The 27,105-nt window shown below is 39.3% G+C and overlaps 1 protein-coding gene across 2 annotated transcripts in view; it reads right to left on the bottom strand.

Moving 5' to 3' along the window:
• Nucleotides 1-27,105, bottom strand: part of Hpd (4-hydroxyphenylpyruvate dioxygenase) — a 226,831-nt gene that overhangs the window by 161,233 nt on the left and 38,493 nt on the right. For both annotated transcript variants that reach the window (XM_090373561.1, XM_090373562.1), the window contains exon 2: nt 26,526-26,552. In XM_090373561.1, the coding sequence (XP_090229687.1) occupies nt 26,526-26,552 (27 nt within the window). The remainder of the gene's footprint in view (nt 1-26,525; nt 26,553-27,105) is intronic.

Here is a 27,105-nt window from a genome sequence, read left to right as displayed (position 1 = left end):
CTGAGGCTTATGCTGCACCAGTCAAAAAAATTCCCAAATTGCCCTGAGAGAGAGAGAGAGAGAGAGAGAGAGAGAGAGAGAGAGAGAGAGAGAGAGAGAGAGAGGCAGAAAGGAATCGCCAAGAAAGAGAAGAACGATCATATCCAGCTCAGTACCCTGGGTTTGGCAAATGTCAAAAAAAAAAAAAAAAAAAAAATAATAATAAGATAATAAAAATTCAAATTAAGAACATTTTATTACTTACTTTTTATTTTCGTCAAAATCTTTAACCCCGTTATGCAGCTCAAAACAAGTTAAACAACTGCAAATGAATAACTGAAACAGGGGTATGGCAGACTATTGTTTTTTCGTGTTGCCAAGCTATTGTACTAGGGGAAGGAGGACAGCATTATTGTTGGAACTGACAAAAGTTTGTTATTTGATTTTTAGGAGCATTAGCAACTCAGGCCATATTGCTCCGGGATATGCGGTGGTCATTCCCTGACCTTTCCGCATCCTCCGTATTTGGTGGTGACGGGCTCGAACCCCGGTTTAATCAAGAAGCGTGTGCTATGCACTGCTACTCCTTCCCACCTGGCTACGGAGGCGCCTACTGACAAAAGTAAATTAGTTACCGGCTCCTCTGATAAACGGAGTTATTGTTTCTTGGAAAATCACGCACCGGCTTACGATGGCGAGGATAGGCGGAAATTAAAATATTCAATTTTAAACTTCTCTATTCTTAAGGGATGAATTGTTTTTTTTTTTTTTATTTCAAGAAATATTGTATTTTACATATGTTTACTTATCGAGACCTGCGTATCCCCTGCAAGACTTTAACGTACTCCAAGTTAAGAACCACTGCTTTAGACAGTCCTTGCATGCTTTACGTGTATTGTTATGTAAGACTCGCGAACTTGGTGTTGCTTGTTTTATATACAGTATACTGCATATATAGGTGCTTCCGTGGGCAGGAGCATCAGTGCGTAGCACACACTTCTTGATTAGTTCGATTAGCTCGAACCGTGACCACCAAATACGGAGGATGCGGAAAGGTCAGGAAATGACCACCGCATATCCCCGGAGCAATATGGCCTTAGTTGCTAATGCTCCTAAAAACCAAATAACAAACAAACTGCATATATAAAATACAGGTAACCTTCGTATAACACGGTATTCAGGTTCCTATAGAAAGCGTGTTATACGGGACTGAGAACCAATGCAAAAACAGGGATTACGTTCCAAAAGCTAACAAAAATACATCATTTTTTTATAACTATCGGAAACTTAATTTTTATTAAAAATATTAGTAACTAAACAAACTGTGATATATATATATATATATATATATATATATATATATATATATATGTCTGTTCTATAGATTATTTCTCGCTGCATAAGGACCACCGCCATGCAAATCCTCTGCATTGGTTGATCTATCGGAGAATGGAAGGGTGGTTTGGTTCTTCGATTCCGCCTTTGCGATGATTTGTATGACGATTGAAATGCAGCGATTCCATGACCATTATTGGCCTCGTGGTCCTCTGTCGATATGGGGCATAATGGTCAGTCTATTATTTTGATATTTTAGTTTTTGTAGTTTCTTTAACCCCTTTTTGGTGATATTTCACGTCGTTTGGAACTGGTACCTTCAAGGGGGGTACCGCTAAATTATATATAATTGGCATTATTTTAAATTTACATCGTTTTTATTAATTGGGTTTAATGACTAAATTATACAGGGGATTATCGACTACCTTTTTGTCTTATTATCTCTACTTTCCCTCCCTGTTTGTTTATTTTATATTATTTTGCGTTTCGTTTCGCTCTGCATTTTTGCCGTACTACTGGCTGATGTTTTTTATTTTAAATAAAATGAGCGAATTTCCAAGCATTGCTGGTACTCCATCCAATATATCTGATAATTAATTTATTTTAATTATCAGATATATATATAATATATATGATATGTCAGTTAATGTACGTTCATTTAATTTTCTTCTTCATTGCTGCTAAGCACAATCAAACGAGAACGTTTTCTCTGCTGCAGAATATCTTCGCCTTCTGAACTTTCTTCTGCAGCATCTAGATTTCGTGCATCTTCTGCTCTCTTTAAAATATCCGTATTGTGGGATTGTTTCCTTTTGTTTGATGGTATGGAAAGCATTTTTGAAGCTCCCTTTTGAACTTTGTGCTCCTTTCAGTCGAAAGATCTGCATTAAAAAAATAAGATTCTAATTGCTTCACTAAGTTTATGCCTTCCTGTATAAAATTTGGAACTTCAGATTTTCATCTGCGTTATCATCCTCTGAATTGATTTGGTTTACCTCCGATGCCATTTCTATCAAATCCGTTTTGCCAGCCTCTTTTTCTACCAGTAATTGGTAAACGTGTTTAGTAGTCATATCATCAAAACCTTCGCCTCCTACCGACTTAGCAAGTTCTACTATCGCACCGATTCTGTTTTCTGCCGGTTGTACCATATTTCCTGAATGAACTGTTTCTGGCCATACATTTTTCCAACACGCACGTGTTGATGGTTTTACTTCTTTGAGCGGTAAAACTATGATTCCGATACAGTCCACAATTGAAAAATGTTTCTATGCCTCCATCACTTCAATAGATTCGGAATCATTTTTTTCCAAAATCTACTGTAACGATTTTCTGATATAATGAGTTTTAAAGGTAGATAATGCCTTGATGTAATGGCTGTATTAAAGAAGTATTAGGTGGTAGGAACATTACCTCAACATTTTGGATGACTTAAAATCTTCTGGATGACCTGGCACGTTATAATAAAATTTGTTTTATTATAACGTTAGTAATAAAACTGAAATAAAGATTTTTCCGCTTTAAATAGTTTTCCACAGCTGGCACAAAACAATTTAGAATCCATTCTTTAAATAAATTGGCAGTTACCCAAATTATGCCTAATTTCCTTAGGCATAATTTAGGGCTGGAATTTAATTCACAACAAAGAAATTATTCCAATACATTTCTTAAGAACAAAGTTTAGTAATACATACCCGAAAAAATTATAAACGATCAAATGAAAACCAAAACAACCTTACAAAAACCTTAAATTAAAAGTCGTGAACTGCACGCTTCGAAGTCGCAAATTATGGTCTCAAACAAGCACAAGTTCAATAGCGCAGAACCTAACATAAGGATTTCCCAACAAAATAAAAATACGGGATTTTCCAATATTTATTTATTTGATATTATTTTATTTTAGCACAAGGACTAGCGAGTTAACAGCGGTGATCCACAAAAAAGAATGCAAATGTTGAAAAATGATATCTAACATAATAGCATGTTTTTCCTACACAAAAGTTCAAAAATCCCATGTTATGCGCGGTTTCCCGCAGTTTAGACAACGTGTTAGAGCGAAATAGTGTTATATAAGTACCGTGTTGTGCGAGAATCGCCGCAATTTCTAAATAGTGTTAGAGCGAAACATTGTTATACGGGGGTTGCCTGTATATATGCACTTATATATTTTATTTCCTCTGACTTAGTTTTATAATAACACTTCTTTTTACACTTATCATGTACACTTATCACAAAAATACCCTTACATAAATTGTAAGGGTATTAAGGGTATAACTTGTATGTAAGGCAAAAATTGCCTTACATACAAGTAAGTACATTACTTGTATGTGGGTGTGACGCCTAAGCAGTTGAATAATGCAATCATAGTTTTGCTGCATAAGAAAGGAGATAAATCAGAAATTGAAAATTATAGACCAATTAGCTTGTTATCCCACATCTACAAGTTGTTCACAAGGGTCATTACTAACAGATTAGAAAGAATACTTGATGAGAATCAACCGAAAGAGCAAGCTGGCTTTAGGACATGTTTCTCAACTATGGATCACCTTCACGTAATATCACAGCTAATGGAGAAAGCAAATGAATACAAAACACCATTATGCCTGGACTTTGTGGATTATGAAAAGGCATTTGACTCCATACAGCATAAGGCACGGGCACTGGAAAGACAAGGCATAGATACCCCATATATTATGATTTTGAAGAAAATATATGAGAGTGCTACCTCCTTTATTAGACTAGACAAAGAGAGTAGCAAATTTAAAATCGAGAAAGGAGTTCGACAAGGAGACAATATTTCCGAAGCTGTTTACTGCTGCCCTTGAGGAAGCTTTCAGAAGATTAGACTTGTCGCAGAAAGGAGTCAATGTGAACGGAGAGTACCTAAACCATTTACGATTTGCAGATGACATTGTGGTCATAAGCCACGATCCCAAAGAATTAGAGGAAAATCTTAATCAGTTATGCACAGTTAGTAAGGATTTTGGACTAAAGATGAATATGGCTAAAACAAAAGTAATGATGAATAAGTATGCCACGGAAAGGGAAATAATGATTGAAGGAGCAGTAATTGAAAAGGTGGAGTCATATACTTATCTGGGACACGTTATTAGCTGTAATAATGATAAATGGCTGGAAGTCAAGAGAAGAATAAATTTTGGATGGATAGCATTCAGGAAATATAGTCACATACTGAAGAGCAATATCCCAGTTTGTCTGAAACGTAAAATAATGAACCAATGCATACTCCCCACCATGACTTATGGAAGTGAAACTTGGGCACTCACCAAAAGAATGGAAGAGAAGCCTGAGAACGACACAGCGAAGAATGGAACGAATCATATTGGGAGTCAGACTGTTAGATAAGAAGAGAAACACATGGATTAGGGCAGAAAACTCAAGTAAAGGACATTCTTGTCAAAACTAAAGAACTAAAATGGTCTTGGGCAGGACACATAGCTCGAAGACATGATGACAGATGGATTAAGAAAATAACAGAATGGTACCCAAGAGGAGCTAGAAGAAAACCTGGAAGACAAAGGCGGTGATGGATAGATGAAATTCATGAGTTTGTGGGTAGTAAATGGATGGCCAGTGCTCAAAACAGAAGGAACTGGAAAGTTGCTGGAGAAGCCTTCATCCTGCAGTGGATTGAAAATGGCTGATGATGATGAAGTACATTACGATTAATTGTTCGAATTAGGGAAGATACGTGGTTTGCTTTTTTTTTTAGAAGTTAAATAGAGGTTGTCAGTTCAGTGCCAACAGACCATATCCATTTAGAGGCCTGAAGACTGGGTTCAGAAGAACCTTGAAAACTGTATTAAATGTAGTTTGATATGATAGCACTTCAATAAACATCATAAAACAAGTTCTCACGTGGTGTAATGGTTTCTTATTTTCATTAACTTCTAATATGTTAAGATTTTAACCTTTTTCTAGGCTTCTACAAAAATCCAGTTTATGTTTAAGGTGAAAACAACTTGTGTACGTTTTTCACCAGCTTTCTGAATTTGTTTTTCGGATATCGTTACAGGTATTGATATAAGGATACCAGATAAAAAAAAAATAATAATAATAAATAAATAGGCATGTAACAGTTAAACACGTGTATCTTCTACTCTTGTTTGATTACAGCACTAACATTTGAGTATTAGTTTTCTCTATTTGAGGTATATCAGTTGTGACTTGAAGAACCAAAGGTTTTCTCCACGAAAATGGGGTGCAGAAAATATGTCAGTTATCTTAAAAAGGGGTGATATCATTTGACAAGTCTAAAGGATATCTTGTTAAAGAAGTAGTTCAATTTGCTGGCGATTCAAAAAAAAAAAAAAAAAAAAAAAAAAAAAAAAAAAAGAACAGTAATAAGAATTTTTAAGAAATGGCGCAAGTCGAAATCAACCAAAAATCAGCAGAAAAATTGTGATATGATTTCAAGCGACAAGAGCTGCTGCTGCAAATCAACGTTCTTGACTATATTTATCGAAACAAGCATGCTGCATTGACCCAAGAACATTGTATATAACTGCATATGGTGGCACCTAGACCATCTCCACCATATATCCTGTATTAAATGAAATCTAAAAAAAAAAATAAATCACTCTGCCACCAGGGGGGAAACACCCACAGGGGGATGTTTGCCACCTGGCACGCCATCCACAGGCTCATTAGAGCCCAGGGACGTGGAACTAGGCGGCAAACATTACTGCTTTACTAACTGTGCATCAAGCACCAACTCTGCTCCCAATGGATGGAGCAGAGTTGGGGGCCGTCGCCACCAGCCCCTGCCTGCCTGCCCACACCGGAAGTGAAAAAAAAAAATAAATGAATAAAAAATAAAAATAATAATAAATAAATGCGTATTTAAATAAAATAATAATAATAAATAAATAAATGTGTAATAAAATAAAAATAATTAAAAAAATAATTAATTAATAAAAATAAGAAAAAAATAATAATAAATAAATAAATGTGTAATAAAATAAATAATAATAATAAATAAATAAATGTGTAATAAAATAAATAATAATAATAAATAAATAAATGTGTAATAAAATAAAAATAATTAAAAAATTAATTAATTAATAAAAATAAGAAAAAAATAAAAATGAAAAAATAATAAATAAAATAAAATAAATTCCCTTATTCCTCGCAAAGAGGGACTAATCCCGCATCGGCCAACTCTGATGCAAAAAAAAAAAAAAAACCCTGAAGCGGGAACACACACACACACACACACACAAAAACCTAATCCCCGACCCCCCCAAACCCTAGACATAATTCTGCATCAGTAAATTCTCTGATGCCAACCAAAAAAAAAAAAAAAAGTATGTGGGGGAACGTTAAAAAAAAAAAATATATATATATATATATATATACTGCATATAAAATAAAAATAAATAAATAAATAAAAATGTACAGGAGCAACTGATATAAGGATAAACTAATCAGAATTAGCAAAGTAGCTAATTGCCTCCTTTTCCGAAAAACTCTTTTTGCAAAGTCTTGTAATAACTGAAAATACTCAGGATTAGATAATAGTACCTGTTCATTTCCTCTATGTAGATCAGGCACATATACGATATGTAACGTAAAATAAGAAAAGAATAAAAAAACAAGATATCGTACTTTTTAATTTTAATTAAAAACGTAGAGTTACAAAATAGAAATAAAGAAAATTAGTACATAACATAATATATGTACTGTACATACTTATGTATTCAACTTGTATTCGCCAATATCTTCATCAGAGTTCAATATTTTCCACATAAGTGACACTAGGTGCAGATGAGGTAGATGGAAAGGCTTCTGATAATGAAGAAACAGCTGGGTTTCCACTTTTTTAAAATATGTTTTTATAGAAGATTGCACAGTTAGATTTTTTTTTTTTTTTTTTTTCCCTTCAAAAATCTCACTGTATAATGCTAGACAGACACTCTTCAATGATTGCCAACCGCTCAGAAATTGATTTAAAAGCTGCAGCCATTTTCTGCCTTGTAAATGTTCTGGGAGGCTGTGGAATACCAGGTTCTTCTGTTACTTCAGAATTTATATCTTTATTTCAGTTATGTCATCGGTTGTTAATTCCTCAAAATGCGAGTTCAAAAGCTCTCTCACGTCAGTCACATCAAAGTCGAGGTCCATTTTATTGCCCAGTTCAACAGTTTCCTGATAATTATTGTAATAAATACATTTTTTAAAAGTTTATTTATTTAAATCTTACAATCATGTTCACTATACGTTTGGCATTTCTTTTTATAAGGGCGTCTCCTTAGCCAGGTGGGCAGGAGCGGCAGTGCGTAGCACACGCTTCTTGATTAAACCGAGGTTCGAGCCTGACCACCAAATATGGAGGATGCGGAAAGGTCAGGGAATGACCACCGCATATCCCCAGAGCAATATGGCCTTAGTTACTAATGCTCCTAAATAACAACATAACAATAACAAATAGCATTTTATAAGGAACCCTATCTGTTGGCGACTTTAAGAAATTTTGAATGATTGTGACGTTCGTTATAGCGAATGTTCGTAACCCGAGAGTTGCCTGTACATACTTGTTTCTTTGATTTTTAATTGTTGCTTTAATCAGAAAATTGAACTCTGGATTAAACAGCTTTCCGATGAGCTTCGAACGTCTGACTCGTTTATCACCGTTAAGTGAAAAGAGTTTTGGTGTGTCTAGAAAGATTTGGATTACTAATAGTGCATTCGCATATGGTGAAATTTCATAAACTGTCTAAGCTCGCAACGTATCCCGTCATAAATAACACGATAACGTCGTCCTCATCCCCTTCTTCACCCTTATGTCCTTACTGATCCACAGTGATAAGATAATTTATTATCAGTGAAGTTGTCTCAAGTATCCAATTTCCTTTTTAGCGATTAGATTTAAGAAGCTTTTGAAGGTATCCTTGAATGAATTTATCGATTGTTTCACTATACACAACAATAAAATTAATAATTCCCAAAGTCATATATAGAAGGAAATAGAAAATGGAAAATTTTACGAAATTCATTGCTCATGAAGATAATACGTGCAGACAGGACCTATCCCAGGATTAATACAGCAAGGAAAAGAAAAATAAAAATTCTTACCTGGAATGAGAAACCCTTTTTTCTTCGGGTTTCGGATGCATTGCGCGCACTTCAACTTCCCCTCCCCACTCCTTCAAGGACAGTTCCTGCTTGCCAGAAGGGAGACATGTACAGTATACGTGGTAATATTAGAAGAACTCTTTATTGCAGCGTTTCCCAAATGGGGTTTCGTGAGGTAAGATTAAGGGTTCCGCGAAAAAAAAAAAAAAAAAAAAAAAATTTTATTTTACATATTAAAAGTTAAAAATATTGTAGGTACGTTTATATCTGGCGGACGAGACAATATTTGGGTCAGGTCGCTTTTACTGCACAGCCTGTGTGTACTAAACTGCCTTTGTAATCGTAATTCAGATCCTGCACATTGATCGACTGTATACTACCAAGTAAAAGTAAGAGTAAAACCTTATTTTTTTCCCCGACAGGCATGTATACAGGGCGGCTGCATTTATTTATGGGACATAAAGAACAAAACGTGTAGTAGAACACCCCGGAAAAATGTAACTTTCAATTTAAAGGTATTTGACCTTGAATCAAGAAAATTTTTCGTCTGCGGCACATTTTTTTATGTGTCACGTTAAAAATATTTAAGAGGTTCCATTATGTTACAAAATATAAAAGGGTTCCGTGGCTAAATTTAATTGGGAAACGCTGCTTTATTCCATACAAAAAGGCACACAATACCGTAGCCTAGTGGTCAGGCGCGCGGGTGCATAAGTACACGCGCCTTGAGTGACCGGGGTTCAAGCCCGTGACTACTGAATACGGTGCGGTTTCTTGTATTCTATCTATCTTGTGAACTCCTCTGACCGTTTGGTCGTCCCGGAGTATAAACAGAAAATTTATTTATTTATTTATTAATACCCTTCAAGCCAGGGGTTTACGGTAAAGGCTGATATGAGAGAGGAAAAATAAAAACTCAATATACAGTATTACTAATTATACAAGTGTAGGATTTGGAGAAAAAGATTACAAATTTACATATGAAAATATATACACACAACATAATGTTATTAAGTTAGATTATTCTCCAGGGAGCAGATGCGTATGGCCAACCTGAACAGTTTTCCGGCGCCCATTGTTGAGCCCTTCATAATACAGTATTAGGGTAAATCCTTTAATATTATGCGATTTTTTTTTGTTCTCTTTTGTTAGCAGTGAGGTCTTTTAGATCACTAGGATTTTTTTTTAACACCCGATGCTTGCAATTTTACTGATTAAATGTTTTGATACAATAGGAATATATTTTCAAGTACCTTGTTCGTACTTTAAAGCGCTAAACAATCTTGCAAAATTTGATATCTGACTTTGTCTTCAGATAATGTTCGACAGTTCCCAAAAAAAGTGTATTTATAGGCCTATAAATACACAGATGGGCAAACATTAAGGTTACCTTTATGCAGACACCCTTAAATTACAGGGCATAAGATAGTGAGCATAAAATAACTTCCCATAATTCATTTAAATTTAGGTTGATATCAACTGTTCATCATATCATTGTGAGATTTATATTTTACAAGTACTGTACAGTATATTAAAGTATGAGAAGGGAGATTGTTTGATAGTCTTTGCTGACACCCAGAGAAAATTCAAAGATCGGTGAAACACACACACTCACACACACACACACACACACGTAGTGGTTTGTTTTTTCGCACCGTATGGTAATACTAATAAGCATAAACCTGTCACAAATGTTACTTCGTCTATGGCCTTTTCTGATTGTGGGGGGAAAGGTTTGTATTTTATATTTATTTTATGTTCGGAATTCAACGTTATCGTTGGTTTTTCTATAGTGTCAATATTTCTGTTGCAATTGAAGATTTTGTTTTTATGAAATATATATACAGTAGAACTCGGATAAGAAATTCCCGCATAAGAAATTTCCTCCTGTACTAGGTTTGGTTTCTTAATTCCAAATTTCAACTCTATATATTGTAATGAATTATTTTCCTGCGTAAGAAGTTTCCCGGGTAAAAAATTTTCCCGCATAAAAAGTTCGTGATCAAGAATACACAGTGTATATTTATAATGACCTTTTCCCCCTTAATACATTTTTTAAATATAGAAATTCTTTATATTGTTTTTTATTTAAAAAAAATATAAAACAATATAAACGTTTTGGTAATCAAACAAGTTAGTGCCACGTATCATTTAATTCGTACTAAATCACCAAAGTAGGTAAAATCGCATCGTTTTTGTTACATCTCGTATTATGAATGGAATTCCTTAACAACGAGTTGCCCTGATATTGCACTACCTCGAATAGCCCCGGTGGCCTAGTTAGCAAGAGCGCTAGGCTGTACTGAGTGGAGTGTGCAGGGTTAGAGACCAGCTGTCGGTAGTCGTGGATTTCCTCCTCAGTATCTTGAGTTAGTCAGTCTCAAGGCCGGGTGCTATTAGCAAGTCAACTCCAAGGATCCTGACTAGAAATGCATTCGAAATAAAACTACTTCGAATAAGCAACGCTTCGCCAGTGGAGAAGACTAATGTTACTTGTTCTCGGCGTATATATAATTAACTTAACCGGGAATCAAAAAAAAAAAAAAAAAAAAACCGGGAATCCAGTTTCGAAGAAATATTGATATATCACGACAACTCGTTGTGAAGGCATTCACAATGTGAGACATAACAGAAACGATGCCATTTCACCTACTTCTGTCGGTGACTTACTACGAACTAAAATGATGCTTAGCACTAACTTGTTCGATTAGCGAATTTTACGTAATCTGAGGGAGGCCTTCAGCGCTAAAACCTGTTTAGTGTAACCATCGGAGGTGACATATAGAAATTGTTTTCATCGATATCCGTAATTGGATAGCGTTCGACCACGTAGAAGCACAGTGAAACATTTGCCACTAAGTTCTGATTATTGTGAACAGTTCCGAATTAGTTGAGTGTTGCTCAGGCTTGTTGTAATTGTGACCTTTTAAGATACGTTGAAACTCAGTAAAGTGTAAAGTAAAGTGTGTTATTGTCATACGGCACCAGGGGTTTACCCTGGTGCCGTATGACAATAACATACTTTACTTTACCGCGTTGCTTTCATTGTGGGTGAACCAGTTCCAGTTCGCTGGGAAATGCCAGAGATTTAAAAGTATTAGGGACTTGTTCATGTGTAGTGTCGTGTACCGTTGTTCATCTGGTCATTTAGCCGCTAGACCCCTGCTGAGGCCAAACGTTGTCTCACTTACGCCCTGTGGAGGCAGACCAGGAACCCAGTAGACCCAGTTTTACTCTGGCAGGTCCTGCCGCTTACTTTCCTGAAATTTCAGCGGCTAGGACCTTTAAAAAAAAAATCCATTAGGTTTAGTGACGATGCACACACACACATATATATACACATGTATACATACACATATGCGTTGGCGTGGGGGTATGATCGCTAAGGTTGTTATACCGAATTTGGGCTCAAAGGATTTTTGGCACGTTAATTTTTGTTGTGTGGGGCTTTCGTTAGTGTAAAGATAGAAGTGGGGGGGAGACAGAAGACTGGGGGTGAGAGACAGAAATATGGGACCAATAGAGTAGGTAGCCCCAGTTTTCAGTGAGGCATACCCATGTCCCACCAGAGTAGAAGATGTAGGGTGGCGTGAAGGGGAGGAAGCGAAGGTCGTCCCCTCCCCTCTCCCCAAGGATGTGGGAATAAAAGGTGAAGGGGGCTAGAGTGCCCTCTTCAGGTCGCCGTCAGTCTGTTGGCAGTTATGCTGCTTTTTGTCTCTTCTCTGTTTTCAATGTCACTCATGGGGTAATTCCTGTCCTAACGTCTCTTACAGTTGTCAGCGTTCCATTTGGTCGAGTCTGGTATCCCGCGAATTTCGATTTTCTGTTTCATCTGGTAGCGTTTCTTGTCAGTCTCTGTGTTGATTGCTGTAGATTGCAATTAGCATTTTCCTCCTGGGGAATAGATCCTGCGCGAAGAGGGAGAGCGCCCTGTATTCTTCCTGAGTCCAGGAAGTGGGACTCCAATCCCTTCGGAAGGTATCTGATTCTTGTTATGAGAATCCCTCTGAGGTCCTCATATTGTGGACATTCATAAGCTATGTGGCTCCAGCTTTCGCTCTCCCCGCATGTACAGCTGGGATGGCGCCTCCGTAGCCAGGTGGGAAGGAGCAGCAGTGCGTAACGCACGCTTCTTGATTAGACCGGGGTTCGATCCCGTCACCACCAAATACGGGGATGCGGAAAGATCAGGGAATGATCACCGCATATTCCCGGAGCAATATGGCCTTAGTTGCTAATGCTCCTAAAAACCAAATAACAATAACAGCTGGGATCGTCGGTGAGGCCCAGCCCGAAAAGCTTTTCATTGTAGGGGCCATGTCCTGTTAACAGTGTTATCATGTGGTACCCTGGGAAGTACCACACCGGTTGTTTTGGATATATCTTGCGGATGTCCGGTAGGAATTTTTTTGTCACTTCTCCCTTGGTGGTCTCAGTCCACCTTCTCTGCCAAAGGTTTAGGAAGTGGGTCTGTAACCTGACTTTTTCATTCTTTAGGCTGTTCGCCAGATCAGTCGTGTAGCCCTGGTGTGTGGCGGCCACTCCCCTGGACAGTAGGAACGGCAATCCTGCCTGGATAACCTCCAGATCCATGGGGAGCACTCCGGCAAGCACCTGCAGTGCTGGGGTGCTTACTGTGCTGCAAGCTCGCGTTGTTGTGAGTAATATGGTCCTTTGGATCGTTTCAAGTGTTCTTCTGTTCACAACCAGTGCCGCTTTGGGAAACTACACCGCTGCTGCATAGGTGATTGCTGGTAGGAAAGTTGTTTTGTAGTATATTGACAGGGTTCTCTTTTTGAGACCCCAGTCTTTCTTTGTGATCCTTGCTACCATCCCAGAGTAGCCCCTGATTTTTCTCCGGATGTATTTCAGGTGCTGCTGGAATGACAAGTTATTACCACCCAGGATTACGCCTAAGTACTTTAGCTCACTCGCGAATTTTATGGTGACATTTTCAATTTTTATTTGCGGGGGCCGCCGCAATTGTAGTTTCCATCTGAGGAGGATTTATGAGGTTTTTTCTGGTGAAATTCTTAATTGGTTTTTGGACGCCCATTGTTGTAGCCGCTGTAGTGCCCGGTTTGCTAACACCTCCAGTTGGGCCCTGGAGTCTGCCTCCACTGTCAAGGTAAGGTCATCTGCGAATGCATGCGCTCCCACGGGTTCTAGGTCCATTTCTAGGAACTCATCGAGGACCATGTTCCACAGGAGTGGCCTCAGAACCGACCCCTGTGGACATCCTCTGTGCACCTCTCTCGTATGTTTCTGGTACTGCACGTTTATCTCCACTCTTCTTTGGGTTAGATAACTTTCGATGACTTTATACAAGTTTATCAGCACTCGGGCCTTCCTCAGCCTCGCCAGGATGCTTGGCCACCAAAGTGAGTCAAACGCCCCGGCAAAATCAACGGAGATGAGCAGCAAGTACTTTTGTCTGCAGTCTTGTCTGCAGTCCTGCACTATCTTGAGCAGGTTCCCCAGTGCATTCACAGTTGAGGTCCCCGGTCTGAAGCCATACTGGTTTGCGAATTGGAGGCCTGCTGTTTCATAGTGATTTGTTATTCTTTTATGGAGCAATCTTTCAAACAGCTTGCTGGCCACTGGGAGCAGTGCGATCGGTCGATAGGCCTCGGGGTTTTCTGGATTTTTTGTAGGATTTTTTAGTATTAATTTTGGGTTAGCTATTTTCCATGTAGTTGGGAATAGGCCGGTTTCTAAGCATCTATTGTATAATGTGAGGAGGAATTGTGGCTGAAATTCCACTGTTTTCTTCAATATTTCGGGCTCAATGAGATCAAGGCCTGGGCATTTCTTGTTTCTGATTCGATGTGCAGCCTCCCCGAGTTCATCCAAGGTAAAGGGGAGGTTCTATCTCTTGACTGTTGTAGTTGTTGTTTTCACATATGTGTTGCTCTGCTGGTAAGATTGGCATTTCTAGTTTTAGGAATATTGCATCTAGGATGTTATTTATCGACTGCTCCCAAGTGGTGGTAAGATTTCCATGCTGGGTCCTGGTGGTAGCAGTCACCACCCCCCTGGGCAGCTTATTGGTAGTTACCTTATAGACTACTCCCCAGGGGTCAGTGTTTCCGGAGACTAGGAGCTCCCAAGCTTGTCTTTTGCTTTTCTTGATGGCTTCGGTATATTGGTTTCTGGCTTGTTTATATCTCTGTCTTAATGCTTCGACTTCATTTGCTGACCATGTTCTTCGGGCGCTGAAAGTCTTTTCTTTCTTTCATCATTCTCCGCCGGAGGGCTGCAATCTTCCGAGTCCACCAAGGGACCGCTCCCATTTGAGGGTGTTTTTTCCTTATGGTTTGATTGCTTATGCCAATTATCAGTTCCGTGGTTGCCTTCTGTAGGTCATGTGGGTTGTTTCGTGGATCCAGGGACGACGGTTTGTTACGAATCGCTGTAGTTAAAAGCTCCTTGTATTTCCGCCAGTCTGCCTTGGCGACAGCGTATCTGTGGCGTATTTGCTTTACTATTTTTTCCCTTGTCAGTGTTCTAGTTATTTTGCAGTGATGACTCGGTGGTCCGAGGTGGTCCACGCTTCCTCCACCCTCCAGTCGGCCACATGGTTTGCCAGGTTTCTAGTTGCCAGGGAGATATCTATAGTGGCCTCCCAGAGGGTGTCGCAGTATGTTGGTAACTGGTGTGGCTGGTTCAATACTGTGAACTGCGAACCCAGTATGAAATCCTCGAGCTGTTGCCCGTTTGCAGTTCCCCTTCGGTCAGCAGTGGGGCTATGCCATAGCGGGGAGCGACAGTTGACGTCCACTCCTATAATTATTTTTTCGTTTGGTAGGGCGTTCTGGAGGTGACGTAAGTAGCTAATTGTGGGCTCCATTTCCTGTCCCGGCCTGCTGTAGAGGGCCACGACATAAAGGGAGCCCAGTGCTGTGATAATCTGGGCACAAGCAGCCCAGGCCATACAGAGTTGGGGTATTTTGGTTGCAGTTATGTTTGCGTTTCTGATTAGAACCGCTGTCCAGGGGGGGTGTCCTCTTCACTATGAATTACCTTATATCGGAGTGGGTACCTCGCTACCCGCCCTGCGTGGACGTACGGCTCTTGCAGAATAATTACGTCTATATTTTCCTCGTCAGCCTTGACCCTGATTTGGCCTGCCACTGCTTTGGCTCGCTGTGCATTTATTTGCATTATTTTGATCATTGTTTTATTATATTCTTTAGTTCTTGTCCCCATAGTTGATTCTATTTTGGTAGTTGCTCTTGGCTTTGAGATAGGTCGGGCAATTGGGGTCCCTGATTGAGTGGGTATGATCCAGCTTCATGGACTTGCAGTTTGCGCAGGAAGCTTCTTTGTCTTTGTGCGGACAATCCTTAAATCCATGTCCCTTCTCGGTGCAATGTTTGCACGTTGGGACCGTTTGGGAGCATACGTGGGAGGAGTGGCCGAACTTGCAGCATCTAAAACATTTGGGAACTGCCGCTCGTTCCCGAAAGCGATACCTGCCCCATTCTATGTATACTCTTGTCCTATCTTTTAAGATTTGCCATGCCTCTGGGCTGAATTCAACGCTCCAACTATTATTGATTCCGCCTCTTGCCTTTACGTGGAATTTTGGAGTTATTACATCATGCGGTTTCTTATCTGGTATTTCCTTTTGTATGTTTTTCTAGTATAGTTCTTCCACGAGCTATGCGGCCGTAACTTCCGGGTTTACATTGAAGATTAATATCGATGGTCCTTTCCTTTTGGGTGGCTTGGCCATAAGACCAAGGGAGTCTATTTTAGGGTTTTCTATTATACTCTGTGCTTCTTGTCTGATTTCTGTTTCTATCACCTGCCCTACGTCTCTCATTTTTCGCATTCCTTTAATTCTCGTGTGCCTGAGGTCCTCCCGCATGTTGTTGATTATCTTTTGTTTTGAGCTCCTCGCTTGTGGAGATTTTACTTGCATCCTTAGGTTTAAGGATCATTAGGTTTGGTGTGGGTAATAGGACTCTCTTCCTCTGGTGCCCCTCTGCGGTCGATTGAGCTTCATTCGTTAATGGAGCCCTCAGCGCTTCCGAGTATGTTCGGATAATCGGGAATGCTTCAGTATATTCTGGTAGCTCTTTTAAAAAGATGGAAGTTGTTACCCACCACAAGTTCGTAGGTTTATCTGTTGCTGCACAAACAGTTTTCAAAGATATTGTCTATCCCCCACTTCACTTTGGAGGAGGGACAACAACCGAATGCAAAAATACCCCTAGAAGAGTGGAACTACTTCTCTAGGGGATTTCTAGGGGGCGGCGACACAATGGCGGTATTCAAAATACAGTAGTGTGGTCGAGAAGATAGTTCGCGCCTTACCATGGAGAGTTTATGGCAGGGGGGGGGATACACGATATCCCATATTAGCTTTCTTCATAAAATCACTCAGTTTGTTGAAAGGTTGGGACCCAGTCACTGTTCAAGGTTACAGTCGCTATAGCACCTCCCTAGTCAAGGTGTCAGGTTGAGACGTAGCCGCCGCGTTATATTGGCAGCCTCTCTATAGCCCTGCCGTCAGCCACATGGTGACCATGCGGTCTGACAACAAAGGATACAAATAAATAACGCTTCAACCAGACGATGTTCCCAAGTAAATGACAAAAATATTCACCAGCGTGATCCTCTGTTCTTTATAATCATGTGTGCATACTTTTCTTGGGTTAAATAACACTTAAAACACATTTAAAATCAAAAATTACGGAGCTGACTAAAACACGTCTGCACGGTAAGACGGCCATATTGGCTTTCCCTGGAAACTCAGTACCGTAGCTACCCTTTTTCGGGCCCGGAGGCAAAGAACATGTTCGGGCCCCTACTTAATTAATGAAAATTGCAAAAACAGGAGACAGCCAAATACGCCGGGCCCAGAGGCAATTGCCTTGCCTGCCTACATGGTAGGTACGCTACTGTTGAAACTCCAAAGGAGCTCGTCCTTCCAACTGAGTAATGAGTTCAATGAACAGAATGTTAAGCAATCAGAAATCCGCAGTTTAAAAATGTTTCTCATAGGCAGAGCAAAATGTAAATAGTACTTAAAATCATCTCTAACTTATGTATGTGTATTTTTTTTTTTTTTTTTTTCATTTTTATTTGTAGTTAATATTTATAGGAAATTTTTTTCCTCGTAAGAAGTTCTAAACCTCCAGTCCCTTGGAAAACTTCTTATCCGGGTTCTACTGTATGTATTAATTATCATTATGTATTAAATATTGGTACTGTGATGCACTCACTGGCGACTTTATTAGATACATCCATCCGTTTCATGAAATCTAAAAATAACTCCTTCAATAACAGCATCACGTGTTCGTACCAAGCGATACAAAGCAGGTGAGTAGATGCTGCATGTGTACAAATCGTGCGAGAATCGGCAAGAAGAAACATTTAAAGTGACTTTGAACCTGGCATAGCAGTCTGCGTCAGTTGCGCTGGTATTACAGTATTGTCTCGGAAGCTGGAGCTTTCAGGTACTATTGTTTCTGGTGTATCGAGATGGGCCAATAGCGAAATAACATCCAAGTAACAGCAATCCTGTGGTCGGAAATAGCTCGTTAATGCGAGATACTAACGGAGGCTGATAACACGTGTGCAAGGAAAAAAGCTACAAAAAATCAGTCAAAGAACAACCAATACAACAATAGTAACCAAAGGGACATTTAGGAATGCACAACTCGTACCTTATCACCGATGGGGTATCAAAGCCGACGACAGGACCGGGTTCCTCCTGTCAACAAAAAGCAAGAAGATACGGTTACTGTGTGTGCTCAGGAACAACAACACCGAACAGTGAATGATTGGAAAAAGAAAAACGTTGCTTAGTCTGACCATTGTGTTTCCTGCTCTTTCACGCTGATGGTGATGAAGGACGAAATATGGCGAAAGCAGTATGAGTCCATGGGTCACTCCTGCCAGGTATCAACAGTGCACGATGCAAGTGGAATTTAATGGTGTGGGAGGTGTTTTTTTGATGCACATTTCTTCTCTCGACACACATTTAGATACCACAATTTATCTGGAAATTGTTTCTAACCAGGCGCATTCCTCCATAGCTGAAATGTATCAATCTGTGAATGGGTCCTTCCAATGTCACAATGCACTATGTCACAAGTACGGAAATATACAGAACTGTTTCCAGAAAAAATGAGTTCAGCTTATTGTGGTGGGCTCTTTCAGTCACTAGAATCTCATTGCAATTGAGTACCCGTTGAATGTGGTGGAACGAGCTCTTCAGAATAGAAGTCCGCAACCATCCAATTTTCAAGAAATGTCGGAAGTAATTTAGTCAGCATAGACCAGCGTCGCTGAGTCCATGCCTCAAAAAATTTAGGCTGTTCTGAGGGATAAAGTGGGACTTACTCGCTATTAGGTAGGTATTCCTAAGAATAGGAATACCAAATAGAATACCTACCTAAAAAATAATAATTTTTTTTTAATTTGTAGTTTGCTACAAAAAAAGGTGTAAGTTTCTCCAGACTCGTTTTACTATGTTTGTGGATGTTATTAGCATTAGTAGAGGCATACGACAAGAAAGCAAGCTTATGCAGCATCAGCCAAAAAAAAAAAAAACCCCTCCCATTTCACCCTTCATTCGTTCCAAATGCCTGTCCAGCTTAGCCTTAAATTTATTTAGGCTATCAACTTCGACAACAAAAGCTGGAAGTCTTTTCCGCCAATCAACTACCCGCTGGCTAAAGGCAAATTTCCGCACGTCAGTTCTACAACTGTCTTTCCTCAATTTGAATCTGTGCCCCCTCAGGTTCTTAATCTGAGCCCAGTGAAGCATAACATTGATGTTTATCTGAACCCAGTGAAGCATAACATTGTTGGTGGCACCAAGCATAATATTGATGTGAACAGCATAATATTGATCTGAACCCAGTGAAGCATAACATTGTTGGTGGCACCAAGTTTTGCAGTGCATATGAGCCTAATTTGTGCGTACGGGTTATCAAGAGAAGTGAGGCATCTCAGTTTCGCAACGACAGTTTCAGGTCAAAATTGGAGGGATAGTTTCGAGGTAGTTGTAAATGTATGCCTTTTGCCTCGAATATGGAGAGAGCCTACAAACAATCATGACGACTTTTGTATGGTGGATATATCAAAGTGTAAAGAGTCTGCTGATTGAAAAGCTGTAGTGTATTATTCTCTTTTGCTTCGGTGCCACTCAGTGAAGACCCAAATCCACTTCTCAGAGTTCCTTCTTCAGAATTGGATGAATGTGGTGAACAGGATAATTGGGATTACACCTCATAAGCCTGTTCGAGTAACGCGCTACATTTTCATAATCATCAAGAGTTTGATGACTTAGTGTTGGAGTGGAATCTACTGGATCCTAGCTGCAAGACTTTCACGTACTGAAAAAGACACTGGTGTGCAAAATTTAAGAATCAGTCAGGTTTTCACTTGTAGCTTCTCATAAGAGTGGCCTGGATATGAGAAAAGCATACCAAAGGAACCTCGTGAGGTACAGAAATGATAGAGGAAACAACACCGACACAACGGAAACAAAACTGTACAGAGGGACTTTATTCAAAAATGGCAACATAGCACTGGATGCCATGATACAGATACATCACTGCCAAAGATGGAACAAAGGGAAGAGGTAGTCTTTAGTAGGAGATATGGCCACCCCTAATGTCGATGCAGGCTTTGCACCGCCTGTCCATACCTAGAACAATATTGTTGATACGTTCTTGCGGTAACATCGTCCATTCCTTTGCCAGTGCCATCTTCAGCTGGTGAACATTTTCTGGTGGGTGTGAACGTGCCGCTAGGCGTCTCTCTTGCGTCCCATATGTGTTCGATGGGATTTAGATCGGTGTAACGGGCAGGCCAATCAATAAGAACAATGTCCTCACTTTCCAAAAGCATATCAACAGCTGCAGTTCGATGTGGTGTGGCATTATCATCCATAAACACGAACTCGGGCCAATGGCACCTCGGAACAGACGCACACGGGGAAGGATTACCTCAGTAGAGTAGCGTCTTCCAGTATTTGGAGTTGTGTACGTCCATTCAAGATAACGCCTCCCCAGACGAGAACACGTCGACCGCCATATGGATCCCTTTCAGTGATGTTTGCGGGGTAATACCGTGTGCCAAACTCCCGCTAGATTAGCTGACGTCCAGAATCGCTGCTGAGACTGAATCTACTCTCGCCAGTAGAGTACCTTAAGTTAAGATTTTGTGGTTGTAACCTTTAGAAATAGTGTTGGTCTTTAAGTTTTGCACACCAGTGGGTATATCACTTATGCTTGTTTTTAACTGTTGAAGGGCCCCTATGTTCAGGCTGATAAGAGAGGGGAATGGAGGAATACAGCACCTCTACCCAGTTCTTAAGGCGGGGGGGGGGATCCAGCCAAGTCCTTAATTTTACATTTTTGAAGCAATTAAATTGATTTTTAATAGTTGTAAAAACTTCTGCAAATTAAATTAGTAAAAATTCTTTTGTTTTATTAAATTTTTATTTCTTTGATTTATTATACGTTAGAATTGACTTGTTCCTTTTTTAACCTTCACATCTCCATGTGGACACATGAAACGCATATACAAATGAGGGGGAGCTCGTCGTGAACGTCTGAGTTAGCTCTCCACGGTCTTATCATTGTTGTTCTTTTGATTGGTCTTTATAGAGAAACTGGTATTAATCACCATACAAAAGAGCGGCGTCTTTTCATATACAAGTTGAAGAAATGATTGAAAGCTATGCTGCTCATAATGAGAATATACACCCATTGGTTCCTTTTGCTCACCCTTTCCATAGTAAAGAAGATTACGGAATGTGAAGCTTATTATTATTAGGTGTATGGTGCAAGGAAGCCTGAGGGTTATGCTGCACCAGCTAAAAAAAATTCCCTAGTTACTCAGAGAGAGAGAGAGAGAGAGAGAGAATCCCCAAGAAAAGAGAAGAATGATGATTTCCAGCTCAGGAACCCTGGGTATTCCAAGCCCATACTCACCAGATGTGAGCCCCTAGGGTAAATATGTTTCAGAAGTTCAAGTACGACCAGTATAAATGAATGTCTGTGGTGGGGGGGGGGGGCTTCAAGATGCTAGGGTTCCTTTTAGGTATATGGTTTAAGTTCCCTTGCTTTCGCTGTCTCTGGGACAGGACCATATATAAAAAAATCAAAAGAACGTTCGAGATATATGTGTGTATATATATATATATATATATATATATATATATATATATATATATATATATATGAAATAAGTAATAGATAGAAAAGAGTCAGATCAGATTAATGCCATCAAATTATTGATTATACCAACGGTTCCCAAACTTTTACATTTTTACAGATATTTTACATTTTCGAGGAAAACACAGTGATAATCGACATCTGTCGGACACCGCGCGAATTACTAGGCTTGAGGTAGTTGACAGTTTCAACATTACTTATTAAGTTTTTGGATCTAACTACTTAATAACCGGAACTGTTTGGTATTTCTTTTGGCCTAGGAGCGCCGTGAAAAAATTACTGAGACACTAAGGCGCCGTGAACCAAGAAAGTTTGGGAACCTCTGGATTAAACATTACATCGGTTCTTTAAAATACAGTATATACTAGTGTTTATCGAACAGTTTGAATACTGTTCAATAAACACTGTAGTGTGTTTATTGAACACACACACACACACACACACACACACACACACACACACACACACACACACACACACACACACACACACATTATATGTATAGTGTTATTAACCTATCTCCCACTCTATTACAAATTCACTGTATTGCTCATCGTTCAGCTTCTGCTCTATGTTCGTTTCTGTGGGTTCTAGTTTTCTGACTGTATCACATCTGTATTGCCACTCTTTCTTCCAAACCACTCCAAACACCTGCATCAATTACTCGTAGTCAACTGCCGTTCATACTTAATTCCTATTTCAGTGAAGTAATATTTTTATTCATTTACTTATACTGTTGCTGTTTAAAATAACCTTTCTTCTGTATTTTGTGAAAATTACAGTGCAGCTATTAAAGTTCAAATATCTTTATTCTTAATTTTTTATTGAGCATAACAGCTCTGGTTCATACTATTTAATCCATACAAGGTACTATACTGTACATAATACCGTATTGGAGCCTGTAGTATAGGTTGAAGTAACTTATAATGTTTGGTTATGAATAACCTTTAGCCATCCAAGTAATCGTAAGTTCTTTATTGATAGTGTAATTCTCTTGGTCTGTAACTATGATGAGCAAAACTAGTCATGTATTGTAATCAATACTATGTACATCTCTAATAATAAAGATTATTTATTTATTTATATTTTGTGTTTAGTTACTATGAAAAATACCTTAATTTCACTTGAACTTATGTATTAATTATTGTATTATTCATGGTTGCTGTAACACTATCTTGCAATATGGTCATTCCATTACTGATGCTTGCCTATTGATTATGCCATCTTTATCATACTTCGTCTTACGTAAACAACAATCATTTTACTTCACATATTCCTTACTACCTAAAAGAACATATGCTAATATTATAAAAGGAATCTCTTGATATTTTTAATATTAGATTAGTAAGAAACAGTAAGTAGCAGTAATCGGGCTATAATTAATGTCACTAAAAGAACACACGAAAAGACAATTCCCAGAAACAAAATATCTGGGATTGGGGTGGGGGGGGAGCCCACGGATGAGCCCACACATCATGCACAAAACTGCTCATAAACACAGAATTTTGAGTAAATTCAAACCAAAAAAATTAATAAATCTGCAATGATAATCCATGCCTTCTGATCAACTGATAGGGTCAATGGCTAACAGGTTGGCCTTGTTAATTGCAGCATTGAAATAAAATTTATTCACGCTCGAGATGCTATACAGAGGGACGTCATATTAGGAGCATTTTGGTTTTTTTTTTTGGTGAAGAATCATCGATGCAACGAATTTCTATGCAGTAACGGCATTTAACTTGTCAGTACACCTCCAACACAATTTGCTATATTTTTGTAGGCAGATTGCCATCTAACTGGTTCACTCTTTTCATAATCTCATAATTGGTGTAGATTTTACTTGATTGCAATTTTTAGATAAAACTTTGCATAGCGACCATCTCGATATTCTGTACCTTCTGCGATTAAACGAAAAAAAAAAAAAAAAAAAAATTCAGTGTTGCTGCTGTATAATGGGTCAGATTCATCGAAGTGTACAATTTCTGGACAAAACTGATTACAAAATACAGTAAGTTGAGAAAGCAAGTAATGTTGTTTAGACTGATATTGGCAAATTCGGAGGACATCTCTTATTACAGTCAAGGTTACGGACTACTGATTATGTTTATCAGTTCTAGTCTCATTCGATACATTTCCCCATAGATTTAGCAGTGCCGTACTAAATTTATGTATCTGTATTTCCGAACAGATATAACAATGTTGTATGCATTCATATTATTATGAACTACAAAAGTCATTTTGTAACGAAAATTACCGTACATTCCATTGTATAAGTCGACATTTGATGCACTAAACAATAGTCTAAAAATTTAAGCTCGGCTTCTACGCCGAATGTAAAATCGGAAACTTGAATCAAACACGTAGTTAGGGCTAGAAAGACATGAATAAATACCAGTATATTATCAAAATATGTTTATAATTTATTTCATACATATTTGTACACAAATATACATTGTTACTCACCTTTTAAAATCTAAGGATTTGTTTGTCTTCCTTTAGACGAAATCAATTCAGGGAATTCGTCGGCAGTGTTTTTGAGATATGGAAGGATTTTTTTTTTATTCCTTCCATGAATAACCCTCGATAAACTACACTCCCCATAAAGAAACAATCACTGGGGTGCCTATGCCGCTGTTCTCAGAAATTTAAGAGGGTCATAATGGAATAGAAAGAGGAAAGTTGGCACGAGCTGTCTTGCTTCTACATGACAATATTCTTATATACAAGTCCCATAAAGCAGTTTTGCTCTTAGAGATTGCGGAAGTTCCTTCTCCGCCAATTCTACATGCTGTACCTGGGCTTCCAACGATTGTTTCCTCTTTAAATAGTGTTGATCTAATTCACAGATTTAATGCACTCGACAAATATAAAAGCAAGCTATACTCTGTATTGCTTTTATATATCTCATATACACCGATGAGCCAAAACATTGACCAGCGATTCGTTACGCAAATCGAAGCAACTGCAGGTAAACTACGAGCGTGCGCGGGTCGGGACTCGGTATAAAAAACACCTGATACTGAGCTCCGTTATTCAGTGTTACTCTTGTTATTCAGATGGTAAAGGCAGCGGACTTAAGGGAGTTTGACAAAGGCCAAATTGTAATGGCTAGACGACAGGGTCAGAGCATATCAAAAAAAAAAAAAAAAAAAAAATACACACTTATTTTTAGGCCACCCGAATAATTCAATACATCTGCCGTTACTGTGTCTTATGTCTGTTAATTGCGTGCGTTCCATGATGGATTTGTCTGTTTTGCTGGACGAAAAACACCAGTTTCTGGGGGGAAAACCTTGCTATCTACGCCTGAGACCGACTAACTGAGCCACGGAATGAAAAAAGTCCATTAAAGTTCCTCGCGTCATCGACAGGATTCGAACCCGGGCCTTTTCCACCCGGTGTGCGGAGGACAGTGACGATACCACTGTGCTACCGCGCAGACGGTCAGAGCATATCCGAAACGGCACCGCTGGTGGAATGCTCACGGTCAGCCGTGGTTAGTACCTACCGGAAGTGGTCCGAGGAAGGAACACCCACGAACCGCCGGCGGGGTGTTAGACGACCACGGCTCTTCGATACTCGAGGGGAACAAAGGCTCTCTCCCGGACAATACGTGGAAACAGAAGGGCGACTGTGGCACAACTCGCCGGTAATTGGAATGCTGGTGACGGGAGTAATGTGTCACAACACAATACATCGAACCCTGCTTAAAATGGGGCTGCGTAGCCGCAGGCCGCTCCGAGTGCCCATCTAACCAAAGTTCACCGACGACAGCGCCTATAATGAGCACGCGAGCATCGAAACTGGACCTTGAGTGATTGGAAGAAGGTCGTCTAGTCCGATAAATCACGTTTTCTGTTGCACCATGTGGATGGCCGGGTGGTGCGTGTGCGTCGTTTACCTGAGGTGGGGGCTGGATGTACCGTGGGACGAACACAAGCCAGTGGCGGCGGTTTTCTTTTGACGATGTTCTGTTGGGATAACGGTCCAGTCATCCATGTGCCAGGCTCTGTGACTTCTGCCACCTACCTAAACATCAGTGTCTGAGTGGTAGCGTCACCGTCCTCCCCACACAGGGTGGAAAATGCCCGGGTTCGAATCCCGTCGATGACGCGAGGAACTTTAACGGGCTTTTTTGATTCCGTGGCTGAGTTAGTCGATCTCAGGCGTAGATAGCAAGATTTTCCCTCCAGAAACTGGGGTTTTTCGTCCAGAAAAACAGACAAATCAACCATAGAACACACGCAATTAACAGACATAAAACACACAGCACGGCAGATGAATTTAATTATTCGAGTGGCCTAAAAATAATAGTTTTTTTTTTTTTTTTTACCTAAACATCAGCGGAGATGGGAGAAATCCCCGGAGCTGTCTCCGGGGATTTCTACCAGGTACACCCTTTTATGGCAACGGTCTTTCCCTCTGGCGGTGCCGTCTTTCAGCAGGATAATGCGCCATGCCACACCGCCCGGATTGTTCGTGACTGGTTAGCGGAACATGAGGAAGACTTCCAAGTATTGCCCTGGCCTTCAAATTCCCCAGACATCAATCCCATTGAGCATCTGTGGTTTGTGTTGGAACAGCAACTCCGATCTGCGGCGCCTCAACCACGAACTTTACAGGAGTTGAAGGATCTGCTGGTTACGTGTAGGTACCAGATACCACAAGACACATTTGGAAATCTTGTAGCATTCATGCTTCGCCGGTTAAGAACTGTTTTGGCTGCACATGGAGGACCAACGTCATATTAGGTAGGTGGTCATAATGTTTTGGCTCATCGGTGTATATTATCTTAAAAGTTTTATCTAGTTCAGTTGTGTGTTCACTGCATTATTTTGACTTTTATGTGATAATCAACCTTAAAAAATACGATTACTTCATTACGATATAAATATAATATTAGCACCTACTTACCTTGGGGCCTTTATCAGTGTAGGTAGTCTAGGAGGAAATAAGAAAAAAATTAGTTTTCTTGCATTTGTATTACAGTATTAAAACTTTTTTTATTTCAGTCTCAGTATCCTGTTTGTTTATTCATAACCATAAATTTAAAGGGAAGGTGCATTATTTACCTGGGTATTGATTAGTATAACTTTATCATGTAAGTCTTATTAGTCATTTATTTTTTCATCATCTACTAAAATTTAATGTTAACTAGTATTTTATTGTTACTGTTTCGTAATCTAGAAGACATAAGGTACACAGTTTCTTTTTATTAATGAGACCATTATAAATCCATAACTGTAATCAAATGAACAAATACTTCAGGTATGAAATTAGTATTTATTTTTTCTTGAATACAGAAAGAAAGAAGAAACCGATCAAACCATGGGTTGGTCACTCACACGCTAGTCAGACTTTTGTGGATTTATTGGATGATTGTTTTCTGCAGCAGCATGTTCGAGAGGCAACCAGAGAAAGTAACACTCTTGATCTGGTTATCAGCAGTGATCATTCGTGTATTAAGAATTTGCAGATAAAGGAACCACTAGGT

Source organism: Mastigoproctus giganteus, chromosome 5 (assembly GCF_048544385.1).
Source record: "Mastigoproctus giganteus isolate SK-2022 chromosome 5, ASM4854438v1, whole genome shotgun sequence".
Classification (NCBI taxonomy): domain Eukaryota; kingdom Metazoa; phylum Arthropoda; class Arachnida; order Uropygi; family Thelyphonidae; genus Mastigoproctus; species Mastigoproctus giganteus.
Note: the sequence above shows the minus strand (reverse complement) of the source record. Positions and strands in the feature narration are given on the sequence as shown.